The sequence below is a fragment of the Entelurus aequoreus genome, linkage group LG05 (assembly GCF_033978785.1).
Source record: "Entelurus aequoreus isolate RoL-2023_Sb linkage group LG05, RoL_Eaeq_v1.1, whole genome shotgun sequence".
NCBI classification, from domain to species: domain Eukaryota; kingdom Metazoa; phylum Chordata; class Actinopteri; order Syngnathiformes; family Syngnathidae; genus Entelurus; species Entelurus aequoreus.
Window position 1 is genome coordinate 22223022 of NC_084735.1, and position 21210 is coordinate 22244231.

The 21210-nt window shown below is 37.8% G+C and overlaps 1 protein-coding gene across 1 annotated transcript in view; it reads right to left on the reverse strand.

Moving 5' to 3' along the window:
• pvrl2l (PVR cell adhesion molecule related 2 like) overlaps window positions 1-21210 on the reverse strand; it is a 582677-nt gene that overhangs the window by 263668 nt on the left and 297799 nt on the right. Inside the window, exons 5-6 of the mRNA XM_062047402.1 lie at window positions 12264-12381; window positions 11942-12090 (exon numbers count right to left, since the gene is read on the reverse strand). Coding sequence (XP_061903386.1) covers window positions 11942-12090; window positions 12264-12381 — 267 coding nt within the window. The remainder of the gene's footprint in view (window positions 1-11941; window positions 12091-12263; window positions 12382-21210) is intronic.

The window sequence follows — 21210 nt, forward strand, 5'->3', positions numbered from 1 at the left end:
CGCTGCTAAGAACCAGTTAAGTTTGTGAATTGAGGTTTCACTGTATCTCATAAAACTACTCTAGTCGTTAGTACTATATTATATTGTATTGTTTTTCTAACAATATTTCTTATCTAAAAGTTTCTTTTAGAAAGGCATCTTAGTTGTGATGTTTTGTAGGGCTAAGCACGGATTCACTATATTTTCGGGGCGATAGAGAGCAACCGGTATTTAAGCCGCATCCACCAAATTTTTGAATAGATCAATATTTTTTACATATATTAGCCGCACCGGACCATAAGTCGCAGATATATGTACCGGTACAAAAGATTTTGTAAACGTACATACCTTAATTGTTTCCAAACGGCGTCTGTAACACCGCAGTAAAACGGCTGATCAAACAAAACAGAAATCAAACAGCTAAACATACTCAATAACTCCACTGTGACGTTTTGGCGAATTGACATAACAGTAACTATACAAAAAGAATGCCATTGTAAGTTAATAATACTAGTAAATGTGTTAGCATATTCGCTAATGCTAACAACGCTAGCTTGGTTACATTGTGATAGCACGTACAAATATGCATGAAAACACTACTACAGACATCACACATGGTACGGTTCAGCAAGTAAGATTTGTTTTAGTTATATTGTAAAACTTACAAACGTTGCTTGGAGTGATGAATGAAGAATTATTTTAATCAGAAACGCTATGGACAGTAAAAGGTAAATGGTAAATGGGTCATACTTGTATAGCGCTTTTCTACCTTCAAGGTACTCAAAGCGCTTTGACACTATTTCCGCATTCACCCATTCACACACACATTCACACACTGATGGCGGGAGCTGCCATGCAAGGCCCTAACCACGACCCATCAGGAGCAAGGGTGAAGTGTCTTGCTCAAGGACACAACGGACGTGACGTGGTTGGTAGAAGGTGGGGATCGAACCAGGAACCCTCTGGTTGCTGGCATGGCCACTCTCCCAACCGCGACACGCCGAATACTTGAATACTTCCCCATTCAAGGCACGAAACCGGATGTACATGCTCAACCCGAAGCACCTGCATTGAGCGAACTCGTAAACAATAACACACCTTTTCAGTGTCTGTCGGTGAAATATGAAAACTATTTGTTTCATACAAAACATGATGGCTGTTAGCGGGGGAAAAAAATCCATAAATCAGCTCCACTGTTTTTTAAGCCACAGGGATCAAAGCGTTGGAAAAAAGTAGTGGCTTATAGTTTGATCTGGATTTATTCCAACTGTTAAAGTTAAAGTACCAATGATTGTCACACACACACTAGGTGTGGCGAAATTATTCTATGCATTTGACCCATCACCCTTGATCACCCCCTGGGAGGTGAGGGGAGCAGTGGGTAGCAGCGGCCGCGCCCGGGAATGATTTTTGGTGGTTTAACCCCCAATTCAAACCCCTGGGCGATGCGGTTTCGCAATACGACCTTTACGAGGTACGAGTGGCGTGACAGAAACAAGTAATTTAAGATATGTTTGATTTTGACATGGATACGGATGTACATGTTCAACCCGAAGCACCTGCATTGAGCGAACTCGTAAACAATAACACACCTTTTCAGTGTCTGTCGGTGAAATATGAAAACTATTTGTTTCATACAAAACATGAAGGCTGTTAGCAGGAAAACAAAATCCATAAATCAGCTGCACTGTTTTATAAGCTGCAGGGATCAAAGCGTTGGAAAAAAGTAGTGGCTTATAGTTTGATCTGGATTTATTCCAACTGTTAAAGTTAAAGTACCAATGATTGTCACACACACACTAGGTGTGGCGAAATTATTCTCTGCATTTGACCCATCACCCTTGATCACCTCCAGGGAGGTGAGGGGAGCAGTGGGTAGCAGCGGGCGTGCCCGGGAATAATTTTTGGTGGTTTAACCCCCAATTCAAACCCCTGGGCGATGCGGTTTCGCAATACGACCTTTACGAGGTACGAGCGGCGTGACAGAGACAAGTAATTTAAGGTATGTTTGATTTTGACATGGATACGGATGTACATGTTCAACCCGAAGCACCTGCATTGAGCGAACTCGTAAACAATTACACACCTTTTCAGTGTCTGTCGGTGAAATATGAAAACTATTTGTTTCATACAAAACATGATGGCTGTTAGCGGGGGAAAAAAAATCCATAAATCGGCTGCACTGGAAAAGCGTTGGAAAAAAGTAGTGGCTTATAGTTTGATCCGGATTTATATCAACTGGGCGACGCGGTTTCGCAATACGACCTTTACGAGGTACGAGCGGCGTGACAGAACCAATTAATTTAAAGAATGTTTGATTTTGCAATTTTTAATGCTGGAGAACGTTGAAATTGTAGAGAGAGAGAGTGTGTGTGTGTGTGTGTGTGTGTGTGTGTGTGTGTGTGTGTGTGTGTGTGTGTGTGTGTGTGTGTGTGTGTGTGTGTTCTGGCAATGCTTACTTATTGGGGACATCGCTCTGTTTACACAGTCACCTTTAGGGGACCTCTGACGGTATGGGGACAGAAAAACAGTTCCCCTAAAGGGAAACCTTTTTAAATGATAGCCAGATCCATTCTGAAGATGCCTAAGTGAAAAATAGGTTATATAATAGTACCGTGATTCTGTATGGTATCCATCTTTAGTTAAAACTAATATATTTTTCCAAAAACAAAATCTGGTTTAGTGTTCCTTAGGATGACATTTTCGTACAGCATGATTATAAAACATTATTACCTTAAAGTATGATTCACATTCACAATTTTCCATCCTTCTATATATGCTAGTTGGAGTTGCAGACAACTTCATTACATTACAAACAGCAGTTTTCAGTAATTTTCACAGAAGATGCAGGATTTGCTTTAACATGAAGTGGTGAAACTTCCTATAAAAATATAGATATATAAATATATATTTATATACAAAGAAAATATATAAAATATAAATATACAATATAAAATATATAAATATATATATAATTAATTTAAAAAAATAAATAAATATATAAATAAATATATATATGTATGTATATATATATATATATATATATATATATATATATATATATATATATATATATATATATATATATATATATATATATATATATAAAAGATATAAATATATAAAATATAAATATATAAAGAAAACTTTCTTTCTTTCTTTCTTTCTTTTAGTTTATTTCGAACATGAACACATTTACATCATAATACATCACACAATTTCATTTCATTTCATTTACATCATGCCCATAAAGGAGTAGGAAGAAGCAAAGCTTATTTAATCCTACCCCTTTCCCACTTCAAAGCATTTACAATTATATAAAATCATTTACTGACTTTTTTATATAATAAAATAACATCTATGAATTAGTATATACAACAGTTTGTAATATGTAATTAATTAATTCAGTCATTATTAACATACTGAGATGAAGAATATTTTCAATAAGGTTGGAAGTTTTTCTCATAATTCTTCTTTTTTGTACTTTGTAAGCACTATTAATTTAAACAACCTCTTAAACTGGATCATGTCAGTACAATTTTTAACTTCTTTACTTAATCCATTCCATGATTTAATTCCACATACTGTTATGCTAAAAGTTTTAAGTGTTGTACGTGCATATAAATGTTTGAAATTATTTTTTCCTCTAAGGTTATATTTCTCCTCTTTAGTTGAGAAGAAATGTTGTACATTCTTTGGTAGCAGGTTATAGATTGCTTTGTACATCATTTTAGCTGTTTGCAATTTTACCAATTTTCCTATATACAGCTGCAGTGCTGTATTCTGAGGATCATGTCATAATTAATTTGGACTTTTTTAAATTTATTTTTATTTAATTTTTTTTTATAAATGGTCCTCAGTAGTCACGTACAAATTTGTGTGAATTATGCAAAATTATTTAAATTTGGTCCCCATGAACCATGTTAACTCTTTTTCCCCAGGGTCCCCACAAGTGATGATCAAAAACTTGGTCCCCATTCCAAATGATAACCAGTATGTGTGTGTGTGTGTGTGTGTGTGTTCGTTCTGGCAATGCTTACTTAATGGGGACCTCGCTCTGTTTACACAGTCACCTTCCTAAAGGGAAACCTTTTTAAATGATTGTCGGATCCATTCTGAAGATGCCTAAGTGATTTTTAAGCTTTGGCCCATAAAACATGTTTACTGGTTGGTTTGAGTGTGAGACATTTGCACAGCAGCCCCCTCATCGGGCTGGAGCTGGTACTGCATTCGCTGCTCTGCTCACACTTCTTCCGTGTATAGTTAATCACTTTTTATTTTTTTATATATTTTTTTAAAATGGTCCTCAGTAGTCACGTACAAATGTGTGTGAATTATGCAAAATTACTTAAATTTGGTCCCCATGAACCATATGAACTCTTTTTCCCCAGGGTCCCCAGTAAGAATGATCAGCACATTACTTCATCAATCCAGAGATTTAAAGACGTGTATGAGCTAACTGGGCAGTGGCCATTTTACCAAAAAATGTTTATGCCTCCGCAACCTGTAGAAAGGGTGGTCCCCACAAGTGATGATCAAAAACTCGGTCCCCATTCCAAATGATAACCAGTATATGTGTGTGAGTGTGTGTACGTCACAACCTCCCACTCGCCGCCCGGCCACAGAGAAGCTTTGTTCTCGCCGGGGAGACGATTCAAATCTTTAGCCGTGATTTCCCACCGATGTTCTAAATGCGGCGTTCGCTCGCCGCCCCCTTCGCGGCGATCACTCGCCGTAATCCCTCGCAAAGGAAGGCGGGGGTGTTGCAACCAGTCAAGAGAGCGGAGCTGTGAGAAGACACCTCGTCAGGCCCGGCGGCCGACCACAACTTTTCAGCATTCCGCCGTGTTGTGTGTGTGTGTTGGATCAATGTGTGAAAGCATCAGAGGGAAGGATGAAAAAGAAGAAGAAGCAGCCGAGCGCACACGGGGGTGAAAGCGGCCTCACAAAGAGAAAGATGAGTGCGTGCAGCCGAGAGACGGGAGAAACGAAGACGAGAGTGTTAGCGCCTGTTGAAGTGCGTGCAGGAGGGAATGCTAAGAGGGGGAAAGGAGCAAAACAAAACCTTGGCAAAGTGACTCACACCAACGTCAGCCCACGCCCACGCCGACAAGAACCCGCGACGCCCACGCAGCAGGGCCACAAAGTTCTGACCGAGGGTTCAGCTTCCATTCGCGTCCAGCAGCTTCTGAACACCTCTGAACCCCCGTTGACGTGGTTTCTAATTGTCGCACTGAGGGGACCCTGCTGAGGGGCCCGGGTCGGCCCAAAGCCACCGCCGGGGACATACTCGCATGCTGGAGGACGGGGTTTAGAAACCGATGCGTCAGATCGAGAGAGGCCAGCACCCCCGCAGTTCTCAGATCAGCCTTGATCCCAGCGTGTGTGTGTGTGTGTTTGTCGTGCTCACACTCAACTTGTAAATCCAACAAATTGGTTGAAGGTGTTGCTTATGGTAGCCAAACAATATCAATATTTGCTAGGGCTGGGCGATATGGCTGAAAACCGTATCACGATGTACCGAATTTTTCGGAGTATAAGTCGCTCCGGCCGAAAATGCATAATAAAGAAGGAAGAAAACGTATATAAGTCGCACTGGAGTATAAGTCGCATTTTTGGGGGAAATGTATTTGATAAAAGCCAACAGCAAGAATAGACATTTGAAAGGCAGTTTAAAGCAAATAAAGAATAGTGAACAACAGGCTGAATAAGTGTACGTTATTTGACGCATAAATAACCAACTGAGAACGTGCCTGGTATGTTAACGTAACATATTATGGTAAGAGTCATTCTATATAACTATAACATATAGAACATGCTATATGTTTACCAAACAATCTGTCACTCCTAATCGCTAAATCCCATGAAATCTTATACGTCTAGTCCAGGGGTCAGGAACCTTTTCCGCTGAGAGAGCCATGAAAGCCAAATATTTTAAAATACATTTCCGTAAGAGCCGTATAAAAAATGTTAACACTGACTACAACTAAATGCGTGCATTTTTAAGTTAGACCAACATTTTTAGAGTATAATAAGTTTCTTATTATTTTTATTAACAGTGTTTTTTTTAAGCTAACCAATAATAAATAAAATACTTCTTACCATTAATGCGACTTCTGGTGCTGCATGGTTTTGCTGATGGCTTTGTAGTCTGGTTGATACGTGGTTATTTTTAACACTGTGATTACCAGCGGAATTATTCATTACTTATCGTGTTAAGCAATGACAACTACGATTTATCTGAGAGCCAGATGCAGTCATCAAAAGAGCCACATCTGGCTCTAGAGCCATAGGTTCCCTACCCCTGGTCTAGTCTCTTACGTGAATGAGCTAAATAATATTATTTGATATTTTACGCTAATGTGTTAATAATTTCACACATAAGTCGCTCCTGAGTATAAGTCGCACCCCCGGCCAAACTATGAAAAAAACTGTGACTTATAGTCCGAAAAATACGGTAAGTGTTTTGTATCGGTCGATATCGATAAATATTGATTTTTTTTAAAGACCTGTCGAAAATAAGGACCAGGAGAAAAATATATTCAATGTAAACATTCCTCTGATCGTAATCCCCCTCAGCTATCGAGGCAGAAAGGAAAGGAAATGTCAATGCGAGCATGGGAAACCCCTCAATCAATGTAAATAACATTCCAAAATCCCATTGAACACTTAATAACTTCTTAAAAATGAAGGTGCGAAATAAAGGAATGTGTAAGACATGCTTAATAAAGTGTAGGAAAATAGTGTGAAAATGTAAACATTCGGGGTGTAACGGTACGTGTATTTGTATTGAAGGAGTTCGGTTCGGTTCGGAGGTGTACCGAACGAGTTTCCACACGAACATATGAAGCTAAGCCAAAGTCTTAACAAGCTGCTCCGCTTCCTTCTGCCTGTCTCTGTCAGAACACAGTACCCAGCGTTGTCCCACCCACACAACCATCTGATTGGTTACAAACAGAGCGGTAAAAGCCAATCAGCAGTGCGTATTCAGAGCGCATGTAGTCAGTGCTCAGCGTTTAGCAGGTAATCATCAGGCCGCGGAATCTCCCCAAATTGTAATAAACACCTCCCAGTCAACTACTAGTAACATCACTATGAGCCCGTTGACGTTCTAGAAATATAAACTGCAGCTCAGCTCGCTCGCAGTCCTGGCTTGAGGTGAAGGCTAATTCGCTTTTAGCGTAACGTTAGCTCATTTTGCAGTGTGTGTGTGTGTGTTACGGACAGCAAAGCCCAGTCTGTCTGTTATTTCACTTGACCTTTTTCTGTGTTGATTGAGCTGTGTTGAAGCAGCAAAAAAGGACATTATGTTAAATGAAGAGTTTCTGTCTCTGATAGTTGATATAATAATGTAAGTGCATCATTAAGCCAACATGAACTCCATGGTGTTCAGGGATGAATAGTCTCTCTTATTGCTATTGTACTATTTTTTCAGCTATAGTTACATTAATCATTAGTAATGGAGCAGCCTAGTTTTGAATGGCAGGGTCCCTGCTATCACATGTTGATAAAAAATATAACATTTACATAATAAAAATCAACTACAGGCTTCCCAAATGCTGTAATAAATTAAGCATGATGAGTTGACTTGAAACTGTTTAATGTTGCACTTTTTATATGTAGAAGAAAAGTTTTGTCATTTTATTTAATCTGAGCAACAACTTGGTCGCAGTTTAATGTTGATTAACGTGGGCAGAATTATTATCGTGTTCCCAATGTTAAAAGGATAAAGCCATTGTTTACAAATTTGGTAAATAAATAACCAAAAAATGTATATTTTGTTGTTTTCTTACTGTACCGAAAATGAACTGAACCGTGACCTCTAAACCGAGGTACGACATTTTTGTGTACCGTTACACCCCTAGTAAACATATAACTATTTTCTGCAGGTTTAGTGCCAGGAAGTTACAGCTGTGCTCTAAAGCAGTGTTTCTTAACCATAGGGCCCCGGGGCCCACTGTTGGTCCGCGAGGGTCACCCAGAGGGCCGCCAATATAATCTGTTTCTCAGCTGCGGTCCGTATGGATGGTACTTATCGAACAATATCGAATAGAATAGAGTAGAATATATCTTTATTGTCAGTGTACATTGTACAACAAAATTATAAGCAAAGCTAATTTAGTGCAAATTCCTAATAACACATAAAAACATAGATAAATAGATAAAAATACCAAATACTATTTACCTATGTTTTTATGTGTTATTATCAATTTGCACTAAATTAGTTTTGCTTACAATTTAGTTGTATAATGTATGAGTTTGAGTTTACGTTTATTTGGAACATGCAAGCATACAACATGATGCATCACAATTTCCAGTTTCTCTTTTCAACATGTTCGAAAAGGAGTAGGAAGAAGCAGAGCTTATTTAATCCTACCCCTTTTCTTTTACATAACAGTTGCTAAAACTTTTGTTCACTTCCTGTACTCAATTTATTCACAATATACTCCATAAGTAATCACAATAGAAATAAATAAATAAATACTAATTGGTGAAGTACCGTATTTTTTGGACTATAAGTCGCTCCGGAGTATAAGTCGCACGGGCCGAAAATGCATAATAAAGAAGGAAAAAAACATGTATAAGTCGCACTGGAGTATAAGTCGCATTTTTTGGGGAAATTTATTTGATAAAACCCAACACCAAGAATAGACATTTGAAAGGCAATTTAAAATAAATAAAGTATAGTGAACAACAGGCTGAATAAGTGTACGTTATATGAGGCATAAATAACCAACTGAGAACGTGCCTGGTATAACGTAACATATTATGGTAAGAGTCATTCAAATAACTATAACATATAGAACATGCTATACGTTTACCAAACAATCTGTCACTCCGAATCGCTAAATCCCATGAAATCTTATACGTCTAGTCTCTTACGTGAATGAGCTAAATGATATTATTTGATATTTTACGCTAATGTGTTAATAATTTCACACATAAGTCGCTCCTGAGTATAAGTCGCACCCCCGGCCAAACTATGAAAAAACTGCGACTTATAGTCCGACAAATACAGTAAATTATATTTCATATGATGAGATAAGTAGGATTATTTTGAGAATAAAATAATTGATGGATGAAATACATTCAGAATGTTTATCATGGTTCTTCTTTGTACTTTGTAAACAATGACAATAAAGATATATTCTATACAATATCAAACAAACAGAGGACGTCTGGGCCTAAAGTGACAGAGAAGTTTCTTAAGCGACAAAATTATGACTAAAGTCGTGAAGCTGGATTTCAATTTCCTCAATTTTGTATTCATTTAGTTCCAATTTATTCATTTTAGAACTGCGTAATGGGATGTAAATGTCCCTTCAGTTGCAGTATATATGATTAGTGCTTATTTTTGTAATCAGCCTGACCTCAGCCTTGACAATAATCTTCTGATCAGAATATAATACTGGTATATATTATATATATGTTATAGACATAATATAATATATCTGTATATATATTATTCTGTACACATATTATGTATGTATTCATATATATGTTAGATTTTTTTTATTGCTATATTAGTCTAATTATACCTGCATTGTCCTTTCCATCCTTACACTTTCCATCATTGTAACTGAGCTACTGTGTTGAACAATTTCCCTTGTGGATCATTAAAGTTGGTCTAAGTCTAAGTCTAATGTGATTTCCAGGTATTAGACAAGGTCTATCCAGGTACATTGTAAGCAGGTTGGATACTATTAGGGCTGCAACAACTAATCGATTAAATTGATTAAAATCGATTATAAAAATAGTTGACGATTAATTTAGTCATCGATTCGTTGGATCTATGCTATGCGCAGAGGCTACTTTTTTTATTTTAATTTTATTTTCTAATAAACCTTTATTTATAAACTGCAACATTTACAAACAGCTGAGAAACAATAATCAAAATAGGTATGGTGCCAGTATGCTGTTTTTTTCCCAATAAAATACTGGAAAGGATAGAAATGTAGTTTGTCTCTTTTATCCGATAATTAATCGATTAATCAAAGTAATAATCGACAGATTAATCGATTATCAAATTAGTTGATAGTTGCAGCCCTAGATACTATTATTGAATATGATTACATTCAAAAGTAAGATTACTACACTGCAAAAACTGAAATCTAAGTAAGATTAAATATCTCAAATAAGGGTGATATTTGCTTATTTTCTGTCTGATAAGATAATTCTTCTGACTAAGCAGATTTTATGTTGGAGTGTTTTAATTGTTTTAAGGGTTTTGGTTCTAAATGATCTCAGTAAGATATTACAGCTTGTTGCTGAGATTTGATGACCTATATTGAGTAAAACATGCTTGAAACTAGAATATCAACTGTTGCAAAGCTGTGTCATCAACACTCACAAGTATAAAGTAATCATTTTTTACTTCAAGCATGAAAAAAAAAAAAATCATGATGCCGAGCGCATATCATTATGTCAAGATAATGGCACTAGCGTTTACTTAATTTAAGAATATTTTTCAACATATTGAGCAAAAAGGTCTAATTTTTCAGTGGCCTAGTGGTTAGAGACCGGGCTTTCTGCTCCGCCGCTCCCAGTCTGTGGAATGCTCTCCCTGACCACCTGAGGGCACCACAGACTGTGGATGCTTTTAAAAACGGCTTAAAGCAACTTCTTTTTTAAAAAAAATTCACCACACATAGTGTGTGTGTGACAATCATTGGTAGTTTAACTCTAACTTTTTTTTTCCTACCAAGAAAAGTGCACTTGTTATTAGTGAGAATATACTTATTTTAAGGTATTTTTGGGTTAATTGAGGTTAACTAATTTTACTTGTTTTGGAAAGTCTTGACAAGCCGAATTTTCTTGTTCTTTTGGCAGATAATTTTGCTTAGTTCAAATAAAATAGCCCTAATTTTTGCCTTTTTTTTTTCTTGTTTTTTAACACTGACTTTTTGCAGTGTATTTTAGTGTTGATATTTGATTGGGCCATTTGCACTGCAAAAACTGAAATCTAAGTAAGATTAAATATCTCAAATAAGGGTGATATGTGCTTATTTTCTGTCTGATAAGATACTTTCTCTCACTAAGCAGATATTATGTTAGAGTGTTTTACTTGTTTTAAGGGTTTTGGTCCTAAATGATCTTAGTGAAATATTACAGTTTGTAGCTGAGATTTGATGACCTATATTGAGTAAAACATGCTTGAAACTAGAATATCAAGTGTTGCAAAGCTGTGTCATCAACACTCAAAACTACTTTTTTAATGTAATAATTTTTTACTTCAAGCATGAAAAAAAAAATCATGATGCCGAGCACATATCATTATGTCAAGATAATGGCACTAGCATTTACTTAATTTAAGAATATTTTTCAACATATTGAGCAAAAAGGTCTAATTTTTTTTTTCTACCAAGAAAAGTGCACTTGTTATTAGTGAGAATATACTTATTTTAAGGTATTTTTGGGTTCATTGAGGTTAGCTTATTTTACTTGTTTTGGAAAGCCGAATGTTCTTGTTCTATTGGCACATAATTTTGCTTAGTTCAAATAAACTAGCCCTCATTTTTGTATTTTTTTTTCTTGTTTTTGAACACTGACTTTTTGCAGTGTATTTTAGTGTTGATATTTGATCGGGCCATTTACAGACCACATTGGTCTGACTATGGTCCCTTTTTTTCAAAAATCCCCCAAAAAACGCCAGGTGACTTTTCCTGTGTCGTCAACAATTTCTTCATTTTCACTTTCTCTTCTCGCTCCATGCAAAGAATAAATCGCCGGACAACGAGATGGCGCAACCAAACTTGATAGTTGATACTGTTACCTGATTGGCTGATCAGTGATCACTTCCTGCTTCGCCTTTGCTCATGCAACCAACCTTGCTTCGCAACTTCCGACTTCCTTTTTCTGTCGACGTTTTATTAAACGCGTTTGACTACTGATATCGTTTTATCGCCCAGCCCTACGTCTCGCTACTGTTGTGTGTGTGTGCGCGTCACGTGCGCTGACTCACCGGTGACGAGGATGGTGATCTGGTGCTTGGCCACGCCGTGCTTGTTCCTGACCTCGCAGATGAAGGTGGTGTTGACGGCGTCGTCCACATTCCTCACCGTCAGCTTGTTGGCGTCCACCTCCACCGTGTCCGGCAGGGGGCCCGACGCCCTGGGGGCGGGAGAGCGAGGGGAGACGGACGAGGCGGCGTGGATGTGGGAGGGAAAAAAAAAGAAAAGAGAGAGAAAGAGTGAGGAAAAAAAAAAAAATCGCACGTACAGCGACGCCATCTGCGCGTTGAAAAAGCGAAGAGGGAGCGGATGCACAGATGGACGCCATCTTACGTGGTCCAGGTGATGGCGGTGGGCGGCGGGTTGGTGTTGGCCGCGCAGACGAGGGTGGCGTCCTGCCGGCCGACGAACCAGTTCTGGTCGTAGCCCTCGATGGAGACGGAGGGGGGGTCTGGAAGGAGGATTGGGTCACAGTGTTAGAATTTCTCCTGATTTCCAGCCGGACAACAATAACAATATATATATAATAATGAACACTGAAATTCAAGTATTTCTTTTATTTATATATATATATATATATATAAATATATATATATATATATATATATATATATATATATATATATATATATATATACAGTGGGGCAAAAAAGTATTTAGTCAGCCACCCATTGACAATCAATGGGTGGCTGACTAAATACTTTTTTGCCCCACTGTATATATATATATATATATATATATATATATATATACATATATATATATATATATATATATATATATATATATATATATATATATATATATATATATATATATATATATATATATATATATATATATACAATAAAATAAATATATATATATAGCTAGAATTCACTGAAAGTCAAGTATTTATTTTATTTATATACAGTATATATATAAGAAATACTTGAATTTCAGTGAATTCTAGCTATAAATATACTCCCCCTTAACCCCGCCCCCCGACCCCGCCCACCCAATCTCCCGAATTCGAAGGTCTCAAGGTTGGCAAGTATGCATTAAGTACAAAAGTGGGCAAACTTTTTGTTCCAGGCTTTTGAATTTTTACAGACTATGAAGCCACGCTGTTGCAACATGTGGCTTGGCATTGCCTTGCTGAAATAAGCAGGGGCATCCACGACAACGTTGCTTGGATGGCAACATATGTCGCTCCAAAACCCGTATGTACCTTTCAGCATTAATGGTGCCTTCACTAATACACCCCCATACCATCACACACGATGGCTTTTGAACTTTGCGCCTAGAACAATCCGGATGGTTGACACGACGTCCACGGTTTCCAAAAAACAATTTCAAATGTGGACTCGTCAGACCACAGAACACTTTTACACTTTGCATCAGTCCATCTTGGATGAGCTCGGGCCCTGCGAAGCCGGCGGCGTTTCTGGGTGTTGTTGATAAATGGCTTTCGCTTTGCATAGTAGAGTCTTAATGTCAGAATCTAAGTTATCACAAAACGTTGTTTTGCCATGAGTTCCCGGCGAGAAGACAAAAGCTGTCTTTGAACCTACCAAGAAGAAGGCTTGTAAAACTCCACTGTGTAGGATGGGAAGCAACATGAAGGTGTTCTGTTTCTTTGATGTATTGTAATCCACAGAAAGATTTTGTCTTGACCCGAGATCTACAAAGCGGAGAGAAAACAGGACCTGCCCAAGCTCCAGTCCCCTCTTCTTTGAACTGTTTTATAACCTTTTCTTTGAACCGACCTTTTCTTTGAACTGTTTTGTAATCAAAGGCGATGGCTGTTTACGACCCCCGTACCTTTAGAAACAGCTGTTGCCATGTAATCAGGGAAAGTCCAAATAAAAGGGGAGGCGTACAATCTTTTGTCAGAGCGTGGTGACACCACTACAACAAAGATGACGGGGGAGAAAATATAAATATATATATACTGTACAAGGGTCACTGAGCCAAATCTAATTCTGTCTCTGTTTGATTCCTTGCTTCTTGTCTTGTTCAATAGATGTCATCAATGTTTGAACCTGACACTTAACTTGGATTTACAGATGTAGCGACCAACTGTAGTTACTGACAGAGGTTTTCTGAAGTGTTCCTGAGCCCATGTGGTGATATCCTTTACACACTGACGTCGCTTTTTGATGCAGTACCGCCTGAGGGATTAAATGTCTGTATTATCATCGCTTACGTGCAGTGATTTCTCCAGATTCTCTGAACCTTTTGATGATATTACGGACCGTAGATGGTGAAATCCCTAAATTCCTTGCAATAGCTGGTTGAGAAATGTTGTTATTCAACGATTTGCTCACGCATTTGTTCCCAACGTGGTGACCCTCGCCCCATCCTTGTTTGTGAATGACTGAGCATTTCATGGGATCTGCTTTTACACCCAATCATGGCACCCACCTGTTCCCAATTAGCCTGTTCACCTGTGGGATGTTCCAAATAAGTGTTTGATGAGCATTCCTCAACTTTCTCAGTCTTTTTTGCCACTTGTGCCAGATGTTGCAGACATCAAATTTTAAATGAGGTAATAATTGTTCCAAATAAGTGTTTGATGAGCATTCCTCAACTTTCTCAGTCTTTTTTGCCACTTGTGCCAGATGTTGCAGACATCAAATTTTAAATGAGGTAATAATTGCAAAAAATAACAAAGTTTTCCAGTTCGAACGTTAAGTATCTTGTCTTTGCAGTCTATTCAATTGAATATAAGTTGAAAAGGATTTGCAAATCATTGTATTCTGTTTTTATTTACCATTTACACAACGTGCCAACTTCACTGGTTTTGGGGTTTTGTACATGTTGTCCATTTGTTGTCCAAAGGCGGCGTCTATGACCGGCAGTCCCGCAGACGCCAATAAATTACAGATCCCATTATAAATTCATGTTTGTAGACGTGATCTAGTATAAATTGTCCAAGCTAAAATTACTTTTGTTGTTTAACCGTCTTGTCCTTTTTACTGATAAAAATGTGTTTTGTAAATAAAAGGAGTCATTTCAAGAGTAAACAACGCGGTTGTGCTGGACGATAAACAACTTTTATGCTTGCCACAACCGTCATTCTTTTTCTCATGAATTCATTAAACACTTTTATATTGCACTTTTGACATATGTGCACTGTTGATAAAGACTGAATAAACAAAGCGCCGCTCTCATGTGGGCTTCCGTTAGTTATACTCAATATAACGATTAAACTAAGCAAACAGCGTATAAATCAAACCGTTTTTAATCGATTTAATTGATCAAGCCCTCGTTTTAATTTGTTGCAAATGAATGTTTATTGTCCCTCAGTGTGTTGTGAAAATATTTAAACATTTATGACACACACACATGTTGCGTAACGTTTCAATTGTGTTAATTGTCATTTTCTGTGTTTGTTATTCTATTCAGCGACATCACGTCAACACAGGGATTCTCAAACTGTGGGACGGCAGAAGAATCCCGTGAGTAAATATTCAAACGCAGTGTTACCGTTCAAACGGCGTGTCGTTTTACAGGTTTGATTGGAGTTTCTTTCCAACGTGCATGCAATTACAGCATGGCAAATCGCAATTTTCCAGTATTCAACATGTTCGAAAAGGAGTAGGGAGAAGCAGAGCTCATTTAATCCGAGCCCTTTTCCTTTACAGAGCAATTGCTAACACTTTTGTCCCTGTTCTCAATTTATTCACAATATACTCCATAAATAACATTAAAAAAAAAGTGTAGTAAGTTGTATTTCATACAGAATGTTTATCATGATTATTTTTTTTGGTACTAAGTTTGAACAGCTTCTCAAATTAGATCATATTAGTACATTGTTTGATTTATTTACTTAATCCATTCCATAATTCAATTCCACATACCGATATACTAAAGGTTTTAAGTGTTGGACGTGCATACAAATGTTTTAAGTTACATTTTTATATATAATTGGTGTATGTTCTTGGGTGGCAGTGGACAAAACTACTAAATATACTTGTTAAATAAAAATATCTGTTTTGTTTTTAATGAATATTTAGGCCTACGACGCTACATTGTGATGGTACAGGGAGAGCCAAGTGTTTTCTGAGAGCGCTACGTGGGGAAAAAAGTTGGAGAACCCCTGTGTTAGCACGCTTATAGTCAACTTTTGTCAAGTACCAAGTTATGTGACTCGGATGTGTACAGCTGAAAAATTGGCTGAAAAGGTTAGCTTGCTAACTGTTAGCATTTGTCAAGTGTCAAGTTATAGGACTGAAGTGTACGGCCGTAAAGTTCGCTGAAAAAGTTAGCATGCTAGCAGTTAGTGTGTGTCAATTACCGAGTCATATGACTCCGAGGTGTACGGAGGCAAAATTGGCTAAAAAGTTAGCATGCTAACATTACAACGTTAGTGTTCTAAAAGTTAACATATGACAAATACCAAGTTATATGACTCTGAGGTGTACAGAGGCAAAATTGTTAGCATGCTAATGTTAACATGCTAGCGTGTTAACGTTAGCATGCTTATAGTAAAGTTTTGTCAAGTACCAAGTAATATGACTGAAGTGTACGGCTGTAAAGTTGGCTAAAAAAGTTAGCATGCTAAGAGTTAGCGTGTGTCAGTTAACAATAGGCTGACCATACGTCCTCTTTTCCCCGGACATGTCCTCTTTTGCGGGGCTGTCCGGGCGGGGTTTCTTAAATGCCTCAAATGTCCGGCATTTCGAGTTGGGGTTGCGTGTATTTTCAGGGTTAAGAAGGGGTGAAAAACAAAAAGTGTAAAAGGTGTGCGCACGCAGAAACATTCGTGAGGGAGGGGCAGAGACAGAGAGCGAGAGAAAGTTAGTGGAGAGACAGACATGAAAACAGGAAATGCCGAAACGTAAATGCAACTTCACGGATGATTTGCGGGAAAAGTATCTGTGTTTTGGTCCTGGCCGTGACACATGGGAAGCAGAATGCACTGTGTGCAAAGCAGGAACGTATATATCTGTGGCAGGTAAAAGGGCCAACGATCTACAAGCCCATATCGACACTACAAAGCACAAAACAGCTGTGCAGGGCGAGAGCTTGTCTGCTAAATTGACAGAGTACTTTGTGCGACCTGGAAAAGGAGAAGACATTGTAAACGCAGCAGAGGGTGTTTTAGCATTCCACACAGTTACAGTGGGACTTATTTTGTTATACTGTCAAGCAGTGTTGGCGTTACTACACTTTTTGTGTCTTTTTAAAGGCCTACTGAAATTATTTTTTTTAATTTAAACGGGGATAGCAGATCCATTCTGTGTGTCATACTTGATCATTTCGCGATATTGCCATATTTTTGCTGAAAGGATTTAGTAGAGAACATCGACAATAAAGTCCACAACTTTTGGTCGCTGATAAAAAAAGCCTTGCCTGTACCGGAAGTAGCGTGACGTCACAGGTTGAAAGGCTCCTCACATTTCCCCATTGTTTACACCAGCAGCAAGAGCGATTCGGACAGACAAAGCGACGATTACCCCATTAATTTGAGCGAGCATGAAAGATTTGTGGATGAGGAACGTGAGAGTGAAGGACTACAGTGCAGTGCAGGACGTATCTTTTTTCGCTCTGACCGTAACTTAGGTAAAAGGGCTCATTGGATTCCACACTTTCTTCTTTTTCTATTGTGGATCACGGATTTGTATTTTAAACCACCTCGGATACTATATCCTCTTGAAAATGAGAGTCGAGAACGCGAAATGGACATTCACAGTGACTTTTATCTCCACGACAATACATCGGTGAAGCTCTTTAGCTACTGAGCTAACGTGATAGCATCAGGCTTAACTGCAGATAGAAACAAAAGAAATAAACCCCTGACTGGAAGGATAGACAGAAGATCAACAATACTATTAAACCATGGACATGTAACTACACGGTTAATGCTTTCCAGCCTGGCGAAGCTTAACAATGCTGTTACTAACGACGCCATTGAAGCTAACCTAGCTACGGGACCTCACAGAGCTATGCTAAAAACATTAGCTATCCACCTACGCCAGCCAGCCCTCATCTGCTCATCAACACCCGTGCTCACCTGCGTTCCAGCGATCGACGGAGCGACGAAGGACTTCACCCGATCATCCGTGCGGTCGGCGGCTAGCGTCGGATAGCGCGTCTGCTATCCAAGTCAAAGTCCTCCTGGTTGTGTTGCTGCAGCCAGCCGCTAATACACCGATCCCACCTACAACTTTCTTCTTTGCAGTCTTCATTGTTCATTAAACAAATTGCAAAAGATTCACCAACACAGATGTCCAGAATACTGTGGAATTTTGCGATGAAAACAGAGCTGTTTGTATTGGATTCAATGGGGTACCAGTACTTCCGCTTCAATGATTGACGTCACGCGCATACGTCATCATACATAGACGTTTTCAACCGGAAGTTTTGAAAATTCAACCGGAAGTTTTGAAAATTCCTAGCGCCAACACTGCTGTCAACAGAGGAGAAACATGCTTTATTTAAATAAATATATTATTTATAAAGCAAGTTTGAGTATCATTGGCAAATTATCACCTAGTCCCGGCCTTGGCACGCATATATGTGTCCTCTTTTTGCCATTTCAGAATATGGTCAGCCTAGTTAACAAGTTATTTGACTCTGAGGTGTACGGAGGCAAAATTGGCTAAGAAGTTAGCATGCTAACATTACAACATGAGTGTTCTAACAGTCGTAAGAAGCCAATCTTGTTTCATTCTCCGGTGTCTCCACTTTGTGGGGTTAGCAGAGGTCCCAGCTCGCTCATTTCCTGATGACTCCATGACGCTAATGTGCCCGGTGAATGTCTGCTCAGTCAGCGGGTTCAGACTTCGTGATCTCCGTCTTCATCAGTTCCGAGGCGGCGCGAACGTGCGCGCTCATGCGCTCGGCAAATGTCTGGTATTGTTACCGGAGACAATGTGTTCCGCCTTTGCAGGGAACGGCGGCGGAGGTGCACACGGTTTAGACGGCGCCGCCAGCTACTCTGAACCCACGCTGCGTTTTTAATCCCTTGTAAATTAGAATGCTGTTTAAGGGATTAGATGTGTCTTGTTTTGATGCCCGGGATGCATCACTAATATACAAAAAGTGTTTGTGTGTTCTGGCAATGCTTACTTAATGGGGACATCGCTCTGTTTACACCAGACCTGGGCAAATTAGGGTCCGGGGGCCACATGCGGCCCGTTAAGCTTTTCAATCTGGCCCGCCGGTCATTCCCAAATCATTTTTTTTAGATGTTTAAGATGTAACGTGTAGCTGCCATTATGATGTGCAGTGATGTTTTCTAATGACCGTAATTCAGGGGTGTCCAAAGTGCGGCCCGGGGGCCATTTTCGGCCCGTAGCTAATTGTTTACCGGCCCGCCACACATTCTGGAAATGCTATTGCAAAAATTAAAAAAAACATTTAAAAAAGTCACTACATTTGGATTGTTCCGTGTCATGTTTGTGTGTCCTCAATTGCTCCCAGTTGCTCTGTTTATTGTTGTTCTTAATGTTGCTGGGACGGGTTTGGTTTTGGAATTGGATTGAATTATTGTGGTATTGTTGTGTATTGTTTTTTTGATTGATTAAAAAATTCATTAAAAAAATTAAAAAATTAAAAATTAAATTAAAAAAAAAAAAAATCTAACTAGAAAAAGTTGCAATGTTGACACAAAGCTGTCATGCAGGCTGTTTTTTTTTTCTTTTGTCTATCTTTATTTTTCCTTTTTGCCATTGCTCAAAAAAAAAAAAAAAATCGATGTTATAATGAATTATTGACAAGGCTCCAATTGTTTAAAATATTTCACTTTAAAATGTTTATGTGGAAAATATTGCATATATTGTGTGGTTTCCATACAAAAACATCAACATTTTCTTTGACAAAAGAGCATAAAACAAACAAAATAATAGTTCAAACGTAAAATCGACAGATATATCTGAAGTTGAGCTCGTAACTTAAGTGTTGAAAGTAAAAAAAAAATTAAAAAAAATGTATCACTTTATGAGTGGGTCACCTTTTGGATCCCAAATATATTTAATAAGATTTTATTTATCTTTTCACTGTGATTACTCAAAAATATTAATGAATTAAAATCAATGGTGCCCTGAATTATTGATCTTTTTAAGGCTCTAATTACTTCACATCAAACATTGCTTTCTGAATGTTTTGGGCAGTGGGGGAAATACTGCATATTTCAGTTTTATCATAAAAAACAAAGTTGTCTTTGACAGAAAAGGCATAAAAACCTTTTTGTTTTTTATAACTTTATATCAACCTGAAGTTGACATACTGTAGAGATTTACTGTAAGCTTTAAATCAAAAAAATAAAAAGACTTGTTTTTAACATTTTAATGACTTAGACCCTTTATGGTCCCTGGGAACCCTAAAGGTAAAAAAAAAAAGTCTGCCGTAAGTCTTCAACTATACTAAGTCTTTCAATGCTTGGAATCTGCACTTTTGCGTTATATACTAGTTATACGCAGAAGGAGATTTTTACAACAAAGTTCTAACGCTTAGTGATATATCACATATATCAGATTGTACGTGGGGGTTTTTTACCCCTTGCGTTCATATTTTACTGTGTCTGTTACATTTTTGTTGCGTTTCGCTTGATTGTAAAATATGTGGCTGGAGAGGGGGTGTGACGTTCATATGTTGTCAATAGGGGTGTGGGAAAAAAATCGATTCGAATTAAAATCGCCATTCTCATGTTTTATGATTCAGTATCGATTCTCATTTTTCAAAAATCGATTTAATTTTATTTTTTATTTTATTTTATTTTTTATTTAATTTTATTTAATTTTATTTTTTTATTAATCAATCCAACAAAACAATACACAGCAATACCATAACAATGCAATCCAATTCCAAAACCAAACCCGACCCAGCAACACTCAGAACTGCAATAAACAGAGCAATTGAGAGGAGACACAAACACGACACAGAACAAACCAAAAGTAGTGAAACAAAAATGAATATTATCAACAACAGTATCAATATTAGTTACAATTTCAACATAGCAGTGATTAAAAATCCCTCATTGACATATAAAAAAATAAAAATGAACAATAGTGGCTTACACTTGCATCGCATCTCATAAGCTTGACAACACACTGTGTCCGATATTTTCCACAAAGATAAAATAAGTCATATTTTTGGTTCATTTAATAGTCAAAACAAATTTGCAATCAGTTGATAAAACATTGTCCTTTACAATTATAAAAGCTTTTTACAAAAATCTACTACTCTGCTTGCGTGTCAGCAGACTGGGGTAGATCCTGCTGAAATCCTATGTATTGAATGAATAGAGAATTGTTTTGAATCGTAAAAATATCGTTTTTGAATCGAGAAT